Genomic DNA, 23735 nt, shown 5'->3' on the forward strand with positions numbered 1-23735 from the left:
TCAAACTTGATTACAGTATACTTGATCCCTACCACCAAGTTATCAATAGAAGTAATAAATAATTGAAACATCTTCATTGGTTTATGTAACACTGCACTAGTTACTGATGGTCAATTTTAGAATGTTCTATTTTATCCCAATTTTCTGATGATCCTTATCCATACAAATGTATTACCCTATTGCCTTACATTCCTACGCAATAACACTTTTTGTGGATTCTTATCAGATCCCTTTAGGATTTCTAAATACACGGTCATTGGTTCTCGTTTATCCGCTTTGTTATATCCCCAATGAAATCTAGCAAATTTATCAAACGCTATTACCATTTCATAAAACCATGTTGACTCTGCTTGATTGTCTTCTACTTTTCTAAATGTCTTGATGTCTCTTTCCTTATTATGAATTCGAATGCCAGACTAACTGCACTATACTTTCTCCTTTGTTTTTATATTTCCAATTTTCTCTGTTTTGGTGGATGATTGGTCTTTAAACCCCATTAGACTATCTGGTACATTTTTCCCCCAGTGATTAAAGATTGTTTTAAGTTCAATCTTCCCTGTAGTTCTTTAATAATCGCTCATTGGAATGTTATACATGATTTGTAAAGGCTAAATTAAAGTAAATTATGTAGTCTTTCTGTTTTCCAATATTAATTCGCCATTCTTGTCATAGGGAACCAATGTGTGGTATATCTATTGTTTTCCTTTTAAATCCCTATTGGTTTTTACCGTTTACCTTTTTGTTATGAGCTAATTTATTCTTGTACTTTATCTTCCTTTTTTTTCTATCTCTGGTGATTTCTTAAAGCCTCCTTCTCATCTGTGCAACATTCTTTCACTCCGACATTCTTAATAAGTGATGGGTGGTGTATCCTTCTCATTGAAGGTTCCTTTTTCACCAGAATATGCCTTTGGAATTAATGAAGTTGGAGGAAACTCCAGTTTTCCTGTATCTGGTAGTTTGAATTCTTGGAAAATGTATTATACTGCTGTAAAACACGAATATTAGAATTTTTTAAAAAATGCTGAGTTATTAATAAGAATAATATTTAATGGTTCAGAAATCTACTGGCTGAGCACTCAAATCCTGAGGTCACAGTGTTATCTGATCATTTCATAATCAATTAATACAGGCTGTATCTCCTGAAATACCTGTTACTGTTGATGTACAATTTTGCCCTTTAATCTATTTACTTGTCCACTTTTGCCAATTCAATCTTTTTACTATTGTAACAAGTTAAGGATTCATGTTTCAGACCCAGGTTTCTTGGCCTCCAATAGAATTTGAAATTCTACTATTGTATTCTTGGTCATTTCCAGGGAATAATTTATCACCTCATTGTGTAACATCTTAAAGTGAATAAGTATGTTGGGGTGTAGCAGGAATATCATCCAGTAGACCCAAAAAAATTACGAGTTCATCTATAAATCCCCTAGTGTGGGCAGTTTATCTATTTTAATGTCATCCAAGACCTTCCTTGAATACAGTTGTCATCAGATTTTGTATTTAAATAATACGTGACTTTTTTTGGTTCAAAGTAGATGTCTTTTCATCTTGCTACATTTGCTGAAATTTTGTTCATTTGTTTAATTCTATTAATATCTTTCAATTTCCATACTTTCATCTGCACTGTTTACCACACCATTTATCATTGTTATTGGTACACTTGAATTTGTGGCTTGCAATTCCATCAACCAAGTACTTAATAAATGTAGTGAGATAGTTGATACCCAAAAACAGATATCTGAGTAAGATACTTGTATAGAAAGTCATTCTTCAGAAAAGTAATCTTGTGATTTTTCTCCATTTCAGCAACATTTAATATGTACTCATTTCTGTTTCATAAATGGGTAAATTAAAGATAGCATTTTTTAAAATTTGAGCTGATTTATTGCCCATCAATTTTATTTTAACACCAGCATAGTGTAACGTTGTACATTTTTTTTCTTTGACATGGATTAGTGTTGCTTCAGGGTCTAACTTTCACCATTGATATTGTAGTACAACATGATTTGAAAAACATATTTTGAAATTATTATTTCATGTAATGTTGTCTATATTAGTTGAGAGGCTAATCTGGATTAATTATTTTTTTCAAATCTATGTGCTGAAAGTGTCCCTGAAATGTATTACATGAGCAAATTTCTGGAGTTCATGCAGTAGGGAGACAGAGCAGGGTTAACATTTCCAATCAATGCCTTTCATCACAAAGGAGTAAGCAATGATGTGAGGGGTGAAACATGCAGGTAGAATTAACCTCTAAAAGAAATAAACTATACATTTAAAGTATATACTCTATGCTCCTAAGGGACCCACCCAGACTTTAGTTTTAACATGCATCTGCCATCTTACCCAATATAGCCTCCGTGCATCACCAAGTCCCCAGCAATAAAATTGATATTTAACTGACTTCTGCAAAGGCTCAGTAAGACATTCAATCCGAGTAAGTAAGATCAGTAACAACTGTTGGTCTTGTCAGCAGTATGCCTAATTTCATTCATCTATTAGAAAAAGCAAATGTTGCCATTTCCATCCCTTGCAGAATGATCACAGAAACTTTTGCACTCCTTAGAATAAACTGGTTGTTGCATATTAAACTGCATCCTATCTTTTCAAATGCTGTAAATGTTGCATGTTATTTTAATTCAATTTTTAGATTTATTGTCAGTACATACATGACATCACACACAACCGCGAGATTCTTTTTCCTGCAGGCGAGACAGAAGTTCCACTTACTGATAGTGCAAAAAAAACTTGCACAACAAGTAAAGAACTGTAAACAGATAACAAATGTAAACAAACTGGCTGTGTAATACAGAGGGAATTTTAAAAAAAATCAACCAAGTGCACAAGTAAGAATCCTTGAATGAGTCTCTAAATTTGTTGTTGAGGAGTCTGATGTTGGAGGGGTAGCAGCTGTTCCTGAACCTAGTGATGCGGGTTTTGTGACACTGATATTTTTCCTGATGGCATCAGTGAGAACAGAGCATGTGCTGGTCCCTATGCCATAGATGCTCAGATTAGTGAGGGATTACACCAGCAAAGTGGTATGTGAGTGGAAAGAAAAAGGTTGAAAACCACTGGTCTAGATGAAGTAACACTCTTAACATCTGCACAGATGTACAAGTTAAAAATTGGCCAGTATTGATCCAGCCACAGTTTCAAACTGATCAAATTGGTGGCCCAACCAGATCATTGCTTGAAATAGCTGAGCTAACACATGCCATTTTTTAAAAGAGATAAATTGTGTCAGGTTTATTTTTTAGTGTAGGTCACACACAGATAGAAGCAACAAAAATGATCAAAATAGTAGGAACAACTAAGCAAATGAATTATGCTGGACTGGATGAAATGCTGAGATGGCACAGCCCAACTCTATCCCAATTCAAACCAAAGCTTTATTAATATATCCATCCAGTCCAAATCCAATGTGTATTGGGCTCCTATCAGATGCAATTCTGTTAACAGGTCCTACCTCTGGGTAATAAGTAGGTGATGTTGCATATCAACACAAGTTTGAAAGATAATGTCTTTAACATATAAAATGCACAAGGATGAAAGTGCGCATAAGTTAACCATTTTGTCTTCCTGCATATTTGAGGACATTCAGCAATCTATGATTAAATCCTTGTTTTATTTAGCATTCAGCTATGTTCACTTGTATTTCATAGTTCATTAGCATTTGAATTGCTCAATGATCACCTGTTCAGTTCAGTGCAACCTATTTGTAATTCATGCTTTTAGAGTTTTGATTTTCATTTAGACCTTTAATGTTTATTATATTTGTGCCCCAGATAAAAATAACTGCATAGGAACACAATAAAACAACTTTCTTCCTATGAATATCCATGAATTAACAAAGGATCCTTACCTGCAGTCTCTGACTGTCTAATCTTGAAATGGAAGGTGGGCAATAAATAGACATGACAGTGATTTGGAATCTTTTAAAGCAAATTTTTAAGTGGTTGGGCTAACAAGTATTGAGACACTGTAAGCTTTCTGATGGTTTGAGTGCTGTGCAGTATTCATTTCTACCATTCAGGAAGGTTCTGCTGAGTTGGTTGGCCAGATTATATTTTATATTATAGATAGATATTTTTTAAAAGAGATAAATTGTGGCAGGTTTTTTTTAGTGTAGGTCACACACAGTTAAAAATCTTCAAAACAGATGTCACTCAAAATGCCAAGAGTTCTGCTCAAGCCAGGCAGGCCAGGTTCTGGGTGCCTTTGCAAAAACTTTGAAGAATGCTTATAAGGACTTCACAAGTAGGTATTAATTAATTGGACATGCTGTGGAGATTTTTATTGAAAATAACACAATTAGAACCCTTCAAAATCCCTCTCACTATCATCATCTGAAGCAAAGATGGTGGCAAGCACATCCATCCTCTCACTGATTAAACAGTTATCATTTGGGTCCCAGTCTGCATCTGATGAGGTGGTTTCCACTTCATCATCAGTGTCCCATAACAAATTATTTTCAGTATCAATTGCACAAGAGATACTGCACTTTTTGAACAATTTTATTAGTTTTTACTTTAACTTGGTCCCATGCCTTGAGCAGGAAGTCACACCGCACATCAAGTGATGCAGCACACATTGCCTGCCTTTTCTAAATGACTTTTCTGCACTAGACTAGACATTCCTCACTCACACGGTCTTTGAATGGCTTGTTCAAGCAGACATTGAGAGGTTGCAATATAGATGTCAAACCATCCAGGATAAGTATTATGTAGTGCTAATCTACTTTTAGTCTTCTCATTTAAGTGGCTACAAAGCATATCCCAGACCAGCAAACTGTTCTTTGCATAAATCACCTGGCCACTTGTTCCACACATTGTCTATCCATAGTTTTGCACCATTTTCATCCATTTATCATTTTTCATAAAAATGCTCGCAGGGAATTCTATTTTAGGATTAATTTTGCATTTGAAGATTGCCATAGGTCTTCGTCCCGTCAGTCATGCACGATAGCATCACAGAAAACCTGGTCCTTTCATGGCCTATAATTCTGGTTTGCACAGCTTTAACACCTTTCCATTCTACTGTTCTATTGCCTATCATGTCAAAAGTCATGGGTGTTTCATTCATGTTTACGATATTTGCCACTGCAAACTTGTGTTTCTGCCAGTTATGTATAATTAAACTGGTGAAAACTTATGATCATGATCTTTTGCTACTTTCTGAGCAACTTTTGTTTTTTGTTGTAATACCAGATTTTTCTTGTTCAAAGCCTACTGTAGCCTCAAAATCTTTGCTGAGGTCTGGGTGAGATTTTGCCCACTGCAGTGCAAATGTTTTATTTTATTTTTGGTGACTGCAGCAATCTTGCCCCTGTTCACTACCCATTCTGCGACATGATTTTCCAATTCTGGCCAACAAATTATTCCTTTTCTCAAAGAACATTTCCTTTTTGATATATTTTCTTAAAGTTAGTTTCTTCTTTCTTCCTCCAACCTCTTACCAGCTTCTCATATACATCGTTTTCTTGTGGCAGCACAGTTGGCTTTCTTGGCCATTGTTATATTGTCAATTTTAAACTGCTTCATGCTTTGGTTGTGAGGTGCATTGTGTTGATGGACCCTCCATGATAGTAATTACCTCCAGGCAATGCCCAGCAGATCAATCCACGTGATCTTTGGGAGTTGACATATACACTGCTCAATGACCCATCTCAGGCATCGTGATCTTTGGGGGCCGACTTATACGCTGGTCAACAGGCAACTCAAGCATCCCGAAAATCGGAGTCAACTTGTATGTCAGATATACCATAAAACCCTTAAAATGAGGCTGAAAATAGGACGGGGCGGGGGGGGGGGGGGGTCAACTTGTACACCAAAATATATGATAATACAAATTATGCAGGTGGCATAGTGAAATAGGCATCAACTGCCAAAATTAAAGTAGCTAGAACAGTGGCTTTAAATTCTGAGTAATATTATTCCTTTCATTGACTTTACCGACATTTCAATAAAGATGTGCTGTAATTAATATATGTAATAAATAATATTTAATTTAATATGTAATGTAGTGACAACAAGAATGGGCTAAATGTGGCAGTCATGTTGCTTCCAATGGTTTACAGTTTGAAAGGCTTCCAAAGGGTTGGGAACATTCTAGAATGTTAATTTTTTAAAACTATTTCTGGTGGATATTGCAGCTGCTGTCAGACAATCTAAAATTGTTGTTCGAATTGCATGTGATGTCATTATTAGCAGTGTATAAATGTGTCTAGTTTTTCCATTCAATGTCATGGGTTGTACTCACTCCTATACCGTTCTAACTGAATGGGTGTTTTGTATTTGGTAAATACGCCATTTTGAAAACTGATGTCAGAACAGCCTGAAGGCGACCAAAACAGATTCTTTTGAATCAGATACTTTTCTACTTGATGCCTCACATCATCAAATAGTCTTCAGGACTGAGATTCAGGATGGGCTCTCAAATTTTACATTGGTGGGGACATTTCAATAAAATTATCTTTTTTTATTGTAGAGATGTATTCAAATTATTTAAAAAAATTTTTTTTTTAAACTAACCCTGATGCACTTTTTACTTCTAGATCATGAGTCGGTTCAGTGGTGCTATGACAACTTTATTAACTACAGATCCTTGATGTCTGCTGACAATGTACGTCAACAGCTGTCACGAATCATGGACAGGTTCAACCTGCCTCGGAGGAGTACAGAATTCACAAGTCGAGATTATTACATAAACATAAGAAAGGCATTGGTTTCTGGATACTTTATGCAGGTACAGTAAAAATTATTGCTGATCTTTGTTTGTGAATGACATACTCGTTTATTTTCAGCTTTAAATCTGAGAGTACAAATTAAAGTAATGTGCCAATGTGTTTATTTGTCAAGTGTAGTAGAAGTGGATTACTCTTGGAGGTTTTCACAGGGCACTTTAAAAGGGGGTTATGAATAAAGGGGTAATCAGAAAAATTAACAAAAAAATACAGGAATAGGAGTGAGTCAAAGGAAACTAAATCAAAGTGTTACAGATCAATAAGCGTGGAATTAAACTGAAAGGCAGAAAAAATGTTGAAGAAGTGGATGATACCAGCAAATATAGAAGGAAAATGAGTGAGCCGATTCTCAAGCTTGGGTGTTTTCTAAGATTTTGGTTGAATATGGCAGTCACTTGTTATGCAGAAATCCCAGCAGCTGAAATTTTGTGGGTCTCTGCCTTGTTCTCAACAGCCTTCTGAGACTTACAAAGATCATTTAACTCTTGAGTTTCTTGATCCCAGTCTCAAATGCCTAAATGAAGTACAGGTACACAATCCTTTATCTGGAACCCTTGGGGGACAGTGTGTTCCAAATTTTGGATTTTTCTGGATTTCAGAACAAAAGCAAGCTGCCCCAGATTTAAGCCCACCCAAATTGTGCTGCCATATCCACTCCTTTCCTCTCGCGCTGGCGTCTCTCTCCCCCTCGCCCACCTGAGTTGCGCTGCCATCTCTCTCACTTTCTCTCTCTCTCTCTTCTCTCCCCCCCCCCCCCCACCCTCTGCTGAACCAGTACCAGGGGGAAAAAAATGCCAGTTATTGGAGCTTTCCAGATTTTAGATGTCTAGATTAAGGATTGTGTGCCTGTAGTAACTGCATGCCCTATTATTTTTAAAGGAAAATAATATTCCCATGTTCAACCTTGATATTTATTCATCTGCCGTCTGAGAGCTTTGAATTGATATACAAATTTAAATTGTGAGTATCCTAATATTTCACCAGATTAAGAGTTTCGATAATCCAAGTTGGTGGTGAAATTTAAGATGTTTGTGTAGCTGTGAGAAGCTTTAAGACTGGTCTGCAGTCTCAAATGCCCCCAACCCATTATTCACAGGTGACTTTTCTCTCTTTCCGTTGTTGTCATTCATTTTGTTAACAATCGTTGCACTAGGGGAACAGCAAGGGGGAAGTTCCAAACACTCCAGTTTTGCATGTATCATCAAAGTGTATGATCTAATTCGGTCATTCTCAACCTTTTTTGGCTATGGCTTCCTTAGGACTCTGCGCAGTGTGTGCCTGCCTTACCTGTGAAGCAGTCATGTTTTGTTTTCTTTCATACTTCTCACCAACCAACTGCATTAAAAAAATTAATGTTGCATGAGGTGAAAATAAAACGGGGCTTTCACTTTAATGTGCTGTGGCTTCCAGATGGGGGCAGAGGCCCCCCACTGAGAATAGCTGGTTTTCTTTACATAGATCATTTTAAACAGATTCTTAAGAAATTTTATCTCCTAATTTTTTGAGGAAATTGTATTTCTTAGTTTAGTCTCTTGAATTTGTATCAAAGTTCCAGTAAATTCTCTTTGGCTTGGCTTCGCGGACGAAGATTTATGGAGGGGGTAAAAAGTCCACGTCAGCTGCAGGCTCGTTTGTGGCTGACAAGTCCGATGCGGGACAGGCAGACACGATTGCAGCGGTTGCAAGGGAAAATTGGTTGGTTGGGGTTGGGTGTTGGGTTTTTCTTCCTTTGCCTTCATAAATAAGTGACAGATTGCTAAAAATTAAGGAAAATGTTGGAAATGCTACATTTATAGAAAATGAAAGTATCATTATATGTTAATAATGCACCATGCCGCTAGTTTTTTTCCCCAATAACTTTTAATTGCATGATGAAAACGAGTCCTCGGTGTTCTGCAGCATGAAAATGCCCTTAAGTTCAAGTTGTCCATGCTGTCTAAGCTAGTCATATTTGCCTGTATGTCCATGTATTTGTCCATGTATCCATCCAAATGCCTTTCAAAAGTTACAAATGCCCCAGCCTTTAGTGCTTTTGTTGATAGTGTGTTCCGCATACCATGCACCCGTTTCAAATCTGTTTCTCCTACCTCAAATCTGTGCCTTCTAATTTTAGACTCCCCAACTGTTTGGGGGTTAGGGGTGTGTGTGTGTGTGTGTGGTAAACCCCCCCCCCCCCTAGCCTGTTACACTCCAGAGAGCTGAGTATCACCCTATCCAGCCTCTCCTTGCAATTCGAGCCTACCTGTCCTAGTAATATTCTCATGAATCTATTCTGAATCCTTTACAGCTTAACAATATCTTTTTTTTTTCTAGCTTGGTAATCAAAACTGTACTGAATACTTGAAGTGATATCTCATCAATGTCCTGTACCATTGTAATATGATGTTCAGTGCACTAATTGACAGCAAGCATGCCAAACCACTTCACCACCTGTGACCCATGTCACCACCTTCATCTGTGTCCAGCGCTCTACCATTTACTGCATTTTCAGCGCTGGTCTAACCTACCAAAGTGAAACACTTCACACTTGTCAGAATTAAATTCCATCTGCTATTTTTTTGGCCCTGTAATCTCAGATGCCTTCACTGTTCACTATACCACCAATTTTCTTGTCATCCACTAACTTACTCTCCATACTAACTATTTGTCATCTAAATTGTTGAAATAGATGATAAACTGCAGTGGGCCCAACATTAATCCCTACAGCACACCACTGGTCATAGGGCACCAATCTGAGTTACAGTCTCCACTGCCAACCACTGTCTCCTACCATCAAGCCAAGTCTGTGTCCATTTGGCCAGGGGAGCCTAGATGCCATCTGTTGTACCCTTCCGTACAGACCAGCTTACCATGCAGGACTTCATCAAACGTCTTGCTAAAGTTTGTATTGCTGATGGCTTGTGCCCTTCCTTCATCAATCTTCTTGATCGCCTCTTCAAAATAATGTCAAATACATGAGACAGTATTTCCTACTCCTAAATCCATGTTGGCTATCTCTGATCGATCCTTGCCTTTCCTAATGTATCCAGTTTCTCTTTCCCGAGACTACGTGTTGGCAAGTTGGTGCTCCTTCTGCCTGCATAATGACAGAGCCTAAAAAAAAGGGAGGCTCCAGAGATCAGAACAGTCAGAAAGTGATCGCAGGAGGCTGAAGAAGTTACAGGACTTGAGTTGGTGGATTAGGCAGTGTTCAAGAACTCAGCTAAGGATCTGATAGATTACACCAGGGCCATGACACACTTTATCAAAACAGCTGTGGACAAGTGTGTTCCCTTCAAATAATTCAGGGGTTTCTCCAACCAAAAGCCCTGGATAACCAATGAAATCCAGTCCTTGCTGAGACCCAGATCACAGGCATTCCAGCGATCCAGAACACTACACAAGGAGCAGATATGACTTAGGAAAAGCCATCTCCTGGATGAAATGGAGATCCCAGACAAGAATGGAATCCAGAAGGATACAGGACAGCAGTGGCAAGGCCTAAATGACATAACCTGCTACAAAATCAAATCTGCTTCAGGAGGAGACAGCAAAACTTCACTCCCAGATTAATTAAATGCCTTCTATGCTGATTTTTGACCACCAGAACAAGGAGAAACCACTGTGCATCCCCAAGTTCCCTGATGATCCTTTACTGTCAGTATCTGAAGACAACGTACTGACTTCAGGAGAGTGAATCCAAGGAAAGCATCTGGACGGAGTACCCGGCCAAGTACTAAAAACCTGTGATGGCCAATCTATTCAACATCTCACTCTGGTAGGGTGTGGTACTAAAGGCCTCAATCATATACTGGTACCCTGGAAGAGTGTGGTAACCTGCCTAAATGACTACCAACCAAGTGCTCACATCCACAGTGAATAAATGTTTGGAGAGGCTGGCGTTGATGTATATCAGCTCCTGTCTGATTAACGGCATGGATCCATTCCAATTTGCCTCCTACAGCAATAAATTTACGGCAGATGCCATCTTACTGACTTCATAAAAAGTCCTGGAACACCTGGACATCAAAGATGCATACATCTTCATTGACTATAGTTTGGCATTCAACAACATCATCCCCTTGAAATTGATCAGCAAACTCCCAAGACCTGGGCCTCAGTACTCTCCTCATTTTCTCACCTCCAGACCTCAATCAGTGAAGATTGTTAAATATGTCTCCATAAGCATTGGAGCACCACAGGGCTACGTACTTAATTTGCACCAATGACAGGCGCAGTATGACACCACCATTGACAAATTTGCTGACAACACCATGGTAGTGGGTTGTATAAAAAGAGGGCCATGAATCAGCATACATGAGGGAGGCTGAAAACTTGGCTGAATGGTCTAACAACAGCCTCATATTCATTGTCACCAAAAGCAAGGAGTTGATTGTGAACTTGCAGAAGGGAAAACCAGAGGTATACAATCCAGTGATCATTGTGGGATCAGAGGTAGAAAGGATGAGCAAATTTAAATTCCTGTGAGTTACTATCCCAGAGGACCATTTCTGGACTTGACACACGTCATCATGAAGAAAACGCGTCACTGCCTCTACTTCCTCAGGAGTTTGCTGAAGTTTGACAACCGAAACCAGGACAAACATCTGCAAAATTGTTGTGGATAGTGTGCTTGTTGGCTGCATCATGGCCTGTTATGGGGTCTCCATTATCGCTGAGCAGAAAGCCCTGCAAACTGTAGTGGACACAATGCAGTACATCACAGGAAAAACTCTCCCCAGCTTCGAGAAAATCTACATTAAACACTGCCATTAGAGAGCAGCAGCAATTATTAAGGATCCACACTGTGCTGCCATCAGGAAAGAAGAGTAGATGTCATGACTCGTACCACCAGCTTCAGGAGCAGCTGCTACCCCTCCACCATCAGGCTCCTATACAACAATCAGAGCCTTATTGAAGAACTCTTACTTTGCACTTTATTTATGTTTTTCATTTCTCTTGTATATTTTTTAGTATAGTTTTTTGCACTACCGATAAATAGAAATTCTACCATGCCTGCAGGAAACAGAATCTCCAGTTTGTATGTGATGTTATGTATGTATTCTGACAATAAATCTGATCCTTGATTTTTAACTTGCCTGCAACAGTCTGTAAAGCAGTGGTTCTCAACCTTTTTCTTTCCACTCACATACTACTTTTAAGTATTCCCTATGCCATAGGTGCTCTGTGATTAGTAAGGGATTGCTTAACATGGTAGGTGAGTGGAAAGGAAAAAGTTTGAAAACCAAAATATTTCAGTAACAATTGGATCTTGAGCAGTGATTCTAAACCTTCCCACTCACCTACCACCTTAAGTAATCCCTTACTAATCACAGAGCACCAATGGCATAGAGATTAGTTAAAGTGGTATGTGAGTGGAAAAAGGTTGCGAATCACTGCTGTAAAGGTTCCATTATTGTCGCTAATACTGAATTTAAAATGCAACATACATGAAATTCTTTATTTTTGTCTACTGTAAGGCAGACAGAGACTCGCCATTTTGTCCTGCGTCCCTTCACATAAGCTGTTCAGCCAAATGATTCTTTGGTTTGTTCTTGCAGTCATTTTTTTAATAGACACAACGTTAGCCATCTTCTGGTGTACTGGTACCTCACCCAAAGCTAACAAAGATGCAAATATCTCTGCCAGGGCTTCTGCAATTTCTTCCCTAGCTTCCTATGATATCCCAGGGCACCTTTGATCAAGTCCCAAGGATTCGTCTACCTTTAAAGCTTCATCTACCTTTAAGGCTTCAGCATCTCCTTTTCTATAACGTAGACTCTCTTCAAAACCTTGCTATTTACTTTCCTGATTGAAATGCTGCAGTTTTGTATCTCATGGCATTCCACTTAGTAAGTCAGAAAGCCTGTCCCATTGTGTTTAGGATTTCTTCCTTTTGGCTTCTTATCTTTTTTAAAACATGATTTTTTCATACTTTTTTGTCTTAAAAAAAAAATCAGCTCAAGCTTCACACCCAAAGGAGATTTTGTTTTTCTAGTTTTGTTTCCATGCATGAAATCTTTTTTCCCATGGTGTTTGGAAATGATATTTGTTTGCATTGGCATGTGATCCCATAAACATTAGTGGTTGACAGGATGACAGGGCAGTGTGACTTGATAACATTTGTGTCCCGAAAACCAAATTTATTGCCCAAAATCTGATGTGGTGCCAGGGGAATGTTTTGAGATGTGTAATGTTGACCAATTTGAGTTTTATCCAGGATCAACATGCTATTAGGTAGAAAGGTAATCAAGGGTGCTAATTTGTGGAGAGGAAACAATCTTGGCATTTATCGCTTGTTACTTTTTAAAGTTTTACTATCTTCAGCAACATATTTACTTTCTTATTTGAGATGAGAAAATAAACCTGGTGTTGACAGAATTAGATTGTGCAAGGTTGAAAATGCTAATGGTATTGCTTATCATTTGAGAATTTCAGAACAGCATTTTGTTGGTTTCAACAAACTAATGCCATTTTGAAAAGATCTCTTTGAAATGGGGGTGAAATGTGTCATCAGTTATGGGTCACATCTCTGACAATACAATAGCATGCAATGCCCATTGAATGCATCTTAAAAGAGTACTGATATAATCAGGTCGGTATGTTCTGTGAAGATTTTTAATTATTTGACCTTAAATCAATGGGACTGTTTTAATAGGGTAATTGTCTACTCATAAGTAATTTTGTGTTGCCAAACACTGGATATGTTCTGGAATGAGTAATGGAAATTGATCAGTTTGTGACATCACATTACAAATCAAAAAGCCCTGAATTATAAATGTGGATTATTCTATTATGAGGCATGCTCTTCAGTGGAATGACAGATACTGATATTTTAGTGGGATGCTTTTTACAGTGCACTAATATGTTCATGTGACCTTTCGGAAAATTTTGGCAATACATAGAAATGATTCTACACATGTTTGAACCATCAGAACAGACATAAACTTGCTCTTTATATTTAGTGCTGATTGAGGACTTCAGTGTGTTTTTTTTAATACCGCATCACAATTTTTTTTAATGCCTGTACTCATCTTTATCAACTTAAACTTAACCCAATTGAAAGAATAGAGGAGATATCGAATACAATAGGACGATGGATTGATTAAAAAAAATCTATTGAGCAGTACCTATCAGGGGAATAGCATCAAGACTTGTGGAAGATTTGAAAAATTACGACCCAAAATGTCAACAATTCTTCTTTCCACTGATGTTGTTCAACCTGCTGAGTTATTCCAGCAGGTTTTTTTTTGCTGCAGAAGGTTTTTCGTGCATCATTGGTCTTCAGAATGCAAATTTTATTTGTTCAAAATGTTGACTAGCATTGCAAATTAATACTTATGTGCCTTAAGAAAGTTTTCTTTGTGCCCAGCTTGATAATAGCATTAATGTGTTTCAATGATCCATTTGTTGGTGTGAAAGTGATTACATATTCTAACATGGATTACTTCCATTTTAGTGTTAAATTTTGCTCTTTGACATTTTGATGTTTAATTTCCTTCTCCACTTTGGAAATATTGATGCTTCATTCCAGATCATGGTTTTTTTGAATACTTCAATTTAAAAAAAAAACATGTTGGCACACATTTCATCCAAAATGTAATAGGCGAGATGTTTGCTTCATCATACAAGCAAAGAAAAATGATAGAACACCAAGGCAGTGGAATACCTTAAAAGCATTAGGCTTATCTTTGGCAAGTTTTATTGACTTCATAAAATGAAATATTTGAAGCAATGATTACTGTTTCTTTCCTCCTCTTGCCCCTGTCTGCCCTCTCCCTAAATGTCAATTGCAATGTATTGTGATGACTTGATTGGTACTTTATGACTACCACTTCCATTTTAGGTGGCTCATTTAGAACGCACAGGCCATTATTTGACAGTGAAAGATAACCAGGTTGTGCAGCTTCATCCTTCTACTGTCCTTGACCATAAACCTGAGTGGGTGCTCTACAATGAATTTGTACTTACCACTAAAAACTACATCCGGACCTGTACAGATATCAAACCTGAATGGTAATGTACTGAGAAATGAGTTTTGAACTATTTGTCTCTGTTTGCCATAAATTGTGCATAATAGTTATATTCTAATTTTGAAGGTCCAGTCTGCAATTTCAGTTTGTATACTTATGAATTAAAATCATTTACAGCAGATGAAGAATTACCAAATATAATTACATTTACTTAGCTTCAAACACAGTTGAGTAATCTCATTACTTTTGGTCTCAACCTTTCAATTTTGTTAAGACAAAAGTCTATAGCAGGCATTTAATGTGGCAAAAGATAGGGCTAAAGTGGTTAGCCAACACTTTGATGCACAGTTCTTGCATAATGTTACACCAACGTTTCAGTTGGCGCAGCTCACAGCTAGGACAGTAATGATTGCTGTTGTCTTGAAATGGTCTTTCAAGCAATCCATTTTTGATACTTGTAAGTAGGCTGGAGGTAAATTAGAAAATCTGCAGATGCTGGGGTCTAGTGTAATGCACAAAAGTATTGGAGAAACTCAACTGGTCACACAGCATCCACAGGATTTAAAAGGCAGTTGACTTTTTGGAACTGAGCACTTCATTGGTAATGTCAAAAATCAGGCAGGTACCTGAATTTAAAGGTAATGGGGAGGGAGTGTAAAGGGGAAAGCACAGGCTAACAGGTAAGTGAAAGATATAGGTGGGTATGTAGAAGAGAAAGAGGCTGAGGTGATGGGGGAGATGAGGATAGAGGGCTAAGAAGGATAGCTATGATAAAAGAAAAAATGGGTCGGAAACTGGAAGAAGGGATATGGAGAGATAGAGAGTCCGGGGGAGGGGGGGGGGGTTCATGGAAATTGGAGGTCTACATTGATGACATCTGGTTGGAGACAGCCGAGTCTGAATATGATGGATTATCCATCCAGTTTATAGCCTCAATTTAACTGTACATGAGGCATTGGGCTCACATGACAGTCTGGCAAAGATGTGTGAAATTAAACTGGTTGGCCACTGGAAAGTTCTTGCTGTTGCAGTTGGTTGGGAGAAGATGCTCAACAAAACCATCTCTCTGTTTTCATTCAGACTTCCCAATGTTGAGGAGGCTGCAATCCTACTCAATGCAATCGTAAACGACTTCTACAAGTTCACAAGTGAAGTGCTGCTTCATTTAGAAAGGCTGTTTGAGGCCCCGAATGGGATTGAGGGAGGTGATGTGAGTGCAAATGTAGCACTTATTGCAGTCACAATAATAGGTATCAAGGGGCTGCTAAATCGACGAGGGACTAGTGGATGGAGCAATCCCTCTGAAAAACGGGAAGGGGAGGAGAGGATATGTCTACTGGAGAGATCCCAATGAAGTTTTCGTAGAAATTGTGGAGAATGCGTTGGATGCAGAATCTGTTGTGGTGGTTTGTGGGTATGAAGGGTACCCTGTCCTTGTTAGATTTGTAGTGGAAGTGACCAGGTCAGATGTGTAGGAAATACACAAGGTGCAAGACCGGGCTGAGATAATGGATGTAGTTGGGAGGCCCCCTTTATTTTTGAAGGAGGATATCTTAGATGTCTGAGAATGGAAGGCCTTGTCCTGGAAGTAGATGTGGTGGAATTGAAAGAAAGGAATAAAATAGAATCCTTAAAGGAGGCAGGGAGGGAAGAGCTGTAGTCAAGATAGTTGTGGAAGCTCGTGAATTTATAGATGTTTGCATATTGTCTCCTGAAATGAACACCGAGAGATCAAGAAAGTCGTAGAGTGTCCAGAAATGGACCAAGTGAATTTGAGGTCAGGGTGCAAAGTGGTTAATTGTGGGTTCAAGAGGCAACACTATTGTGGTAGTCATTGTAACAGAGTAAGAGTTGAGGAGCCTGTATAATCAGACAGTAGGTAGCATAACAAATCACATTTAAATGAAGAATAATTGAATTACTTCTGTATATTCAACTTGTGTGGCACTATTGATGGTTGCTGAGTGTTGACTTTTGATCTTCCTGAACATGTATTCCAGAGCCCAGAAAATGTGAATTGGATTTGGTGGATTTTGTTTTTCTTGCATGTGTTGACTTGTTCGACATCCTCCCTTGGTAGCAAAAACTATGCATGTATAAATTTTAATATCACCCTCTAAAAGTGCAATGCAGAAATCATAACTTTGGGCTTTGTATGATTGCTTTGCAGGATGAACCAAATCATTTTGCAACTTACGCTTGATGTAGAATATAATGTTGATACAGTGCTAAAACTATATTTTGAATCCTGAATGTACAGCAGGTTAATTACCTTGGTCTTATTATACTTGAAGTAGAAATCATTTGGCATTTACAAAGGGCAGGTGGACAGAGTGAATTTAAATGGATGCCACAGCTAATAAGAGATGAGAAAAGAAGTGTAAATAAAACATCTGAACAGAAGCTTAGAAGTAGGATGCTTGTCAGAAGTAATTTAAGGAGCTATTGTTTACTAGCCATATGGAGCATTTCAAGAGGATAGGGTGAAATTATATGACATGTTTGTCATGTATTGGCACATGGAATATAAGAGTTGGAACATTATTATTCCAGACTTAGAAAAATAAGTTGGTTCGGCTGCATTTGGAGTATTCTGAGCAGTTCTGGTCTCTACACTACAGGATGGTGCTGAGCACATTTACCAGAATAATTCTTGGATTGGAAGACTTGATTTGTGGGGAGTTTGGATAGGCTGGGCTTGTTTTCCTTCCAACAAAGACGGCTGTGGAGTCAGTTGATAGAATGAAAGATTGAGAGAAATGGGATAGGGAAGAGTAATCAACAAGAAGGCATAGGTTTAAGATGAGAGGTACAATGGTGCTGTTTTTTTATTTAAATGGAACAGTTGTTATAGGAAGTAGTGGAATCAAGATATAATTACTATGAGGCATTTAGACACTTAAATAGGCAAGGTTCAGAAGGAAATGGTATTAATGCAAGAAAACGGGATTAGTATAGATGGACAAATATGGATATGATAACCCAAGTGGCTCATAACAGTGTTGTACAATTGTAGGACTCTGCAGTCATCGCTTAATATGTCTAAACTTGGACAAGGTATGAAATAATTTCATATAAGAATGCATAAGGCATTAAAAGAAGGAGTTATGTTTCTATTTGTTTTGAAGGATCTGATATAATGGCAATTTCACTGCCTCTAACATCTGAAGTATGGCCTTTGGTTTTGGTTACTTCATCTCTTGGAAAATATTATACCTGCAGAAGAGGGGCAGGATAGATTTATTGAAATTTTAAAAAGGCAATAATTGTAGAAGTCGTAGAATTATATAGCAAAGAATCAATCCATTTGGCCCAACTCCTCCATGCTGATCAATGGGAACCCTTCTCTGTTAATCCCATGTATAGTATTAGAGGATTGGTTGCATAAACTTTGAGCGAATTAATTTGTTTAAAATAATCAAAAGTAATGATGTAGAGACTATTGCTTCTTGTGGCTGAATGCAAAACAAAGGGACATCAAAAAACAAAATCGGTTAAGAATGAAGCAAAGAAATTAATTTTTTCCCCTATGAAGTGTAATAGAAATGGTAATTGTTTCCTAATTCTCCCCTACCCCATCATGAGAGGTTGATAAACCTTTTGTGATGAAAGAACATGAGGGGAAAGTGGAACGAATGTTGATTAAAAATGGGAGTGACAAATAGATCAGCCATAATTGGATTGAATGGTTCAGCAGGTTTGAGGACTTAAGTTTGGTATATTTTTCCTGTGGTCTCTTGCTTTTATGTTTGCAAGATGTGTATTTTAGGTGGCAAGTTTGAAACGTGCAACAGTTCTAAGTGTCTCTTAAATACCTCTACTATTTCAGCCTCCACTACCTGTGTGTGGGTGTGTGTATAAATAAAGAAAACCTTGCCCCTGATGTCTCTCATAATCCTTCCTTCTTTCACTTTGTACAGGTATCTTCAGGTGTTTGCTGCTCCTGTCATAGGAAAAAGGCGCTGGCTGTCTACTTTATTAATGCCTCTCAGAATTTTTTAGACCTCCATTAAGTCATCTCTCATTCTCCTTCTCTCCAAAGAGAGAAGTCCTACCTCTGCTAACCTTGCTTCATAATACATATTTTCCAATCCAGGCAAATCTCCTCTGTACCCTCTCCATAGCTTCCACATCCTTCCTGTAATGAGGTTACCAGAACTAAACACAATGGTCTCACCAGAGATTTATAGAGTTTCAACATGAACTCTTGAACTTAATCCTATCAATCTCCGAGGCAACCATGACCCCAAGGTTCCCCTGTTCCTCCACACTGTTTAAGTATCCAACTATTAACCCTGTACTCAGCCTTTGATCTTCCAAAATACATTACCCCACACTTATCTGGATTAAACACCATCTGCCAGTTTTCTGCTCTGAATCCTGTCTATATCCTTTTGTAACCTATGACAACCTTCAACGCTATCTGCCATTCCTCCAACCTTCATATCTTCATCAAAGGAAGATTCTTCATTGGACTATTTCATTCTGTAACTTTTCTGTAATTGAATTAAAAGCACAATCTCTCACTTCAGTTTTGGGAGGAACACCTGCTTTCCATGCTAGCTTTGACAAAAGCAGCTATGGTGGTGGGGGCATAATTGTACAGCTGTGTCAGTATTCATCCATAAATGCCATTTCCCCTTTCTTGGGTAACTGAATAAATGTGTAGTTGACTTTGTACTTGTTGATTTGCCTGAATCTCCCAAGTTTCACATTTTTACCAGATTCTGCATGCATATTCTTTCGATAGGTATTCAAAATACAAAATAATTAGAATAATCATCTGGACAATTTCATTTACTCTGGATCAATTGGCAGGAGGAGAGAGAGATAAGAGAATTTTCTTGGTGTGTTTCAGGACCCTTTAGTGTGGGAGAGAAATAAAAATGGATATTGTTGCTAGATTTGGAGTGGAGAATGAAGGAACTTCAGGCGATTTTGTAAAACTTAGAATGATGATTGAGGGGAAGGATCCAAGTTTTCACGTCAGTTTATGTATTTAAAAATGGAAGGTGGAAATTGTCCGGCTTTCGAGAGACGAGGTGGTTTTAATAATGGAGAGAGAGAAGGTAAAAAATTTTATTCAAAAATTTTACAGGAAAGATATCAAAAAATATTGAAAGGGAAATGTAGTGTGGGTACCTCTATGAACATTTTTAAAGTATTGGAATAAACAGGTTTAATGCAATGAATGTAGTATGTTTGATTTTCATGAGGTCAACTAATGACTCTGTTTAAAGCATGTGGACTGAGAGGACAGGTGGCAGAATTTATAGCATGCTGACTACAAACCAGAAAAAATGATGACTAAGATTAATGAATTTTTTTTAAATACGCTGGGCTTATTTCTTTGGACTTGTTCCATCTCAATTTTTAAATATGTGAAATGTATTAGCTTCCTGCCAGTTCTCTCATTACCTTCAAATTTAGATTATATTTTTCAATCATTATTCTAAATCTTAAGTAATCATCACTATTGCCTCAAAACCTCTATCAAATCTGATTCGCTCCAGATTTATAAATCTATTTAATTCTAAATTAATTTCTCGTTAAATTTCTTGCACACTGGATAAAAAAAGGAGGTCTAAATGCACAAAAAAACTGTCATTCCCATTTTCTTCCGCTCTGCCAATTTATCCAGGGGAGATGAAATATACAAAATAATTATTGCATTCATTTATTTTACATTCTGTGATTAAGACACTGAATTGAAAAGTTGGTAAACCTTGATTAGTCCCTATCTCATTCTGTGCGCTGTTCAATCTCTGTATAATAAAATGGAAACATCATAGATGATGCAAGAAAGATTAACAAGGATAATAACTAGAATTGAAAGGTTAACATTTACCAGAAAGATTGAACAGTCAGAAACTGTGCACTCTAGAAAAGACTCCAAGATAATCTGATGAGATGTCATCAAGAGTTTTGGCCAAAATAAATGAAGAGAATGCATTTTGAAGTGTAGACGAGAATAAAACTGGAAACTTGTTTACCCAAATGTTTTGTACGTGGAATGCAAGGCTTGAGATGAATAGTGTAGATGTATTTAAGGTTAAGTTCCTAGGGAGCAAAAAATTGTGCTTTGATTCAAAGAAGTTCTCCATCAGCATTGACCAGTGGGTTGAAACCCCTGATTTCTGTGTATACAGAAGCATAGAACACTAGAGCACAGAAGCGGGACTTTTGGCCCATCTCGTCTGTGTCTTGTTATTCTGCCACCTGGACCATATAGCCCTTCATAGTCCTCCCATCCATATATCTATCCAAATTTTTATTAAATGTCAAAATTGAGCCTGGCAACTCATCCATAATCCCACCACTCTCTGCATGAAGCAGTCGCCCCTTGTGTTCCCTACAAACATTCCACCTTTTACCCATAACCCATGTCTTCTAGTTGTTGTCTCACTTCACCTCTGTGGGAGAATCAACTTATAATACCATTCAGAATTTTCATACCTCTATTAAATCTCCCTTTATTCTCTGATGCTCCAGGGAATAAAGTCCTAACCTTTCCCTGTAACTCAGTTCCTCAAGGCCCGACCACATCCTTGTGTTATAGACCGTCTGTAAAATGTTTAGGCAGAATGAACCCCAATTCAACTTCATAATTCAGAGTGTCCCTGTGATGAAAACTGGAGAATGCATTTTTTTTTCTGATCAGCCATTTTAAAGAATTTAGGGTGTAATTTTTGAATCAGGTTGAGTCTATGGATGTGTTTGCTAATGTATTTTTTAAAAAGTGAGGCAGGTTTTCTGGATCTGGTACTTTCTGAGAAGTATGAGGAAATTTGGTATGTCATCAAACACTCTCAACCTTGGAAAGGTGTACTGATTGATTGCATTATGCTCTGGTTTGGTAACTCAAGTGCCCAGGAACACAGAAAACTGCAGAAAGTGACAAACCTAGTCAAGTCCATGACCCTGACTTCTCATCCATTGAAGACATCATTGTGAGGCAATGCCTCGGGCAGTTACCCAGCATTAGAAAGGACCCCATCACCCTGGTCATAACGTCATCTTGATTTTACCTAAAGTACTGTTTTTGTCCAACAGCTATTGAACCTTCCAGTAGAACCCTAACCATAAGCTTGTCCATGGTGTGTGAACCACCAAAAAAATCTGCACTATTGAAGTCACTTTATTGAAATTCACTCAAACTTTATATTCAGAATAAAATAATAAATCTATCGATCTATCCTTTTATTGTCTCTTTTTCTGTCTTGGCATATTGTGGTGATTTATTGTTTTCTGTTATAGTAGGTGTATGTTGTGTGCCAGTTAGGATGCAGCATGTAAGAATTTTGGTGCATCTGTATGTTGAACTTGGGTATATGACAATAAATTTGACTCACTACTCATTAATTACTTGATGTTTGAGTACCAGTTCAAATACACAAGATTCTAAAAGAGCATGACTGTGTACATTAAGATGTTTCATTCGTGGGAGAGTAAGAAACAAAGGTACATAGCTGCAAAATAAGGGGCCGGTACAGATAGATTTAAAATCAAGGAATTGAATGTTTTAGAGAACTTGAACAGAAGAGATATGCTGACCTTGTGGCTACACCTGCCCCTCTTTTTATTATGTAATTGCCCTCTTTTTAGACAATTTTACACAATGGGGGAAAAAATTCAAATGTGTTTAAGGCCTTTTCTGTAAAATAATGTGTTTTATTTTTCTCTGCTATTTTACACCAGCAATTTTATTGCATTCCTATTTATTTATTTCCATAGTTTGCTCATGTTGCTTTTTAGTACATTTCCTCCTATAAATATAGCAAGGAGCTATTGCAGAATTTGGGGATGTCTTCCATATTTATATCAAATGGCAAAATTTTCAATATCAATTCAAATTCTTATATAAAAAAAAAGTTCAGGTGTATAAGTGATCAAGAATTGTAACATGTGTTTTTTTTTAATAGGTTAGTGAAGATAGCTCCTCAATATTATGAAATGGGCAACTTTCCTCAGTGTGAAGCCAAACGACAACTGGAACGCATTATTGGCAAACTTCAGTCGAAAGAATATTCTCAATATTGAAGTTATGTTGATGTAGGAGGCAAAAAGAAAGCAAATTTCATATTGAAGAAATGTGGACTTCATATTCTGCCCAAATATAACAAATTTGATTCGTCTATCGAAGAAAACCTCTGGATGTTTTCTTTCAAATGGCTGGACAATTCCTCACTTTTATTTTTTAAAAATCTTTGTTTATGGCAGGTTGTGTAACACTCTGTTGAGCAACATAGGATGTTGCTGGTGTTATGTGGCTTTTTTTTAATTGTTACGTTAACTTTTGTCGTAGACCCTGTTGGGTTTTGAAGGGTTGGGTGGGCAAAAGTTTCAGAATAATGCAGTAACTGTTAATTTTTAAAGTTTCATCATTATTACGACGTTGTCTGAATTTCTCATAGTGATTCAGAGTTGGCAATTAAAGTATGTGCTTCTCAACCGCATACTGCATGATTCTGCTCATGTTGACATTCTTAATAGAAAGTTGTAGCGATTCAAGGAACATGGAAAATTTGCATATGTAGGCACTTCTGAATTTTCCCAACACAAATTTTTGACTTAAATAAAGGTATAATGACAAGATTTTTGTGTAAATAGTGATTTTTTTGGAGGAGGTGATTTTTTTTTAAAGGAAATTAATTGATAAATTTTAGCCCACTGTAGGGAAAGACAACTGTACATAGCTACAGTAAAAATAAGAGCTGGAAAAGGTTCTGCAGCTTCTTGAGCCTGCTGTGCCATTCAAATAAAATTGACTGATTTTATGCCTTGACTTTAACTTTGCTGCTTGATCATCTCCCCCCCCCACAGGTCAGTAACCCATTTCTGTTTCAAATATGCACAAGGATGTTTGTTTTCCTATGTCATAAAGGAGGCCATTTGGCCATTGATTCTATGCTGGCTCATTTTGCCTTTTTCACCAATAACCCATTCTTCCTATGTTCCCATTATCTCACCCTTGATTTAACCACTCAATTGCACACCAGAAGCCATTTATAATGACCAATAAACCTTTAGAA

The 23735-nt window shown here is 37.6% G+C and overlaps 1 protein-coding gene across 4 annotated transcripts in view; it reads left to right on the top strand.

Annotated features, from left to right (window-relative positions):
- Window positions 1-23298, top strand: part of dhx15 (DEAH (Asp-Glu-Ala-His) box helicase 15) — a 156353-nt gene extending 133055 nt beyond the window's left edge. For all 4 annotated transcript variants that reach the window (XM_069925047.1, XM_069925046.1, XM_069925050.1 and 1 more), the window contains 3 exons: window positions 6563-6753; window positions 14577-14746; window positions 22626-23298. In XM_069925047.1, coding sequence (XP_069781148.1) covers window positions 6563-6753; window positions 14577-14746; window positions 22626-22743 — 479 coding nt within the window. In that variant the 3' untranslated portion in view covers window positions 22744-23298. The remainder of the gene's footprint in view (window positions 1-6562; window positions 6754-14576; window positions 14747-22625) is intronic.
- Window positions 23299-23735: the final 437 nt, after the last annotated feature.

Source organism: Narcine bancroftii, chromosome 3 (assembly GCF_036971445.1).
Source record: "Narcine bancroftii isolate sNarBan1 chromosome 3, sNarBan1.hap1, whole genome shotgun sequence".
NCBI lineage: Eukaryota > Metazoa > Chordata > Chondrichthyes > Torpediniformes > Narcinidae > Narcine > Narcine bancroftii.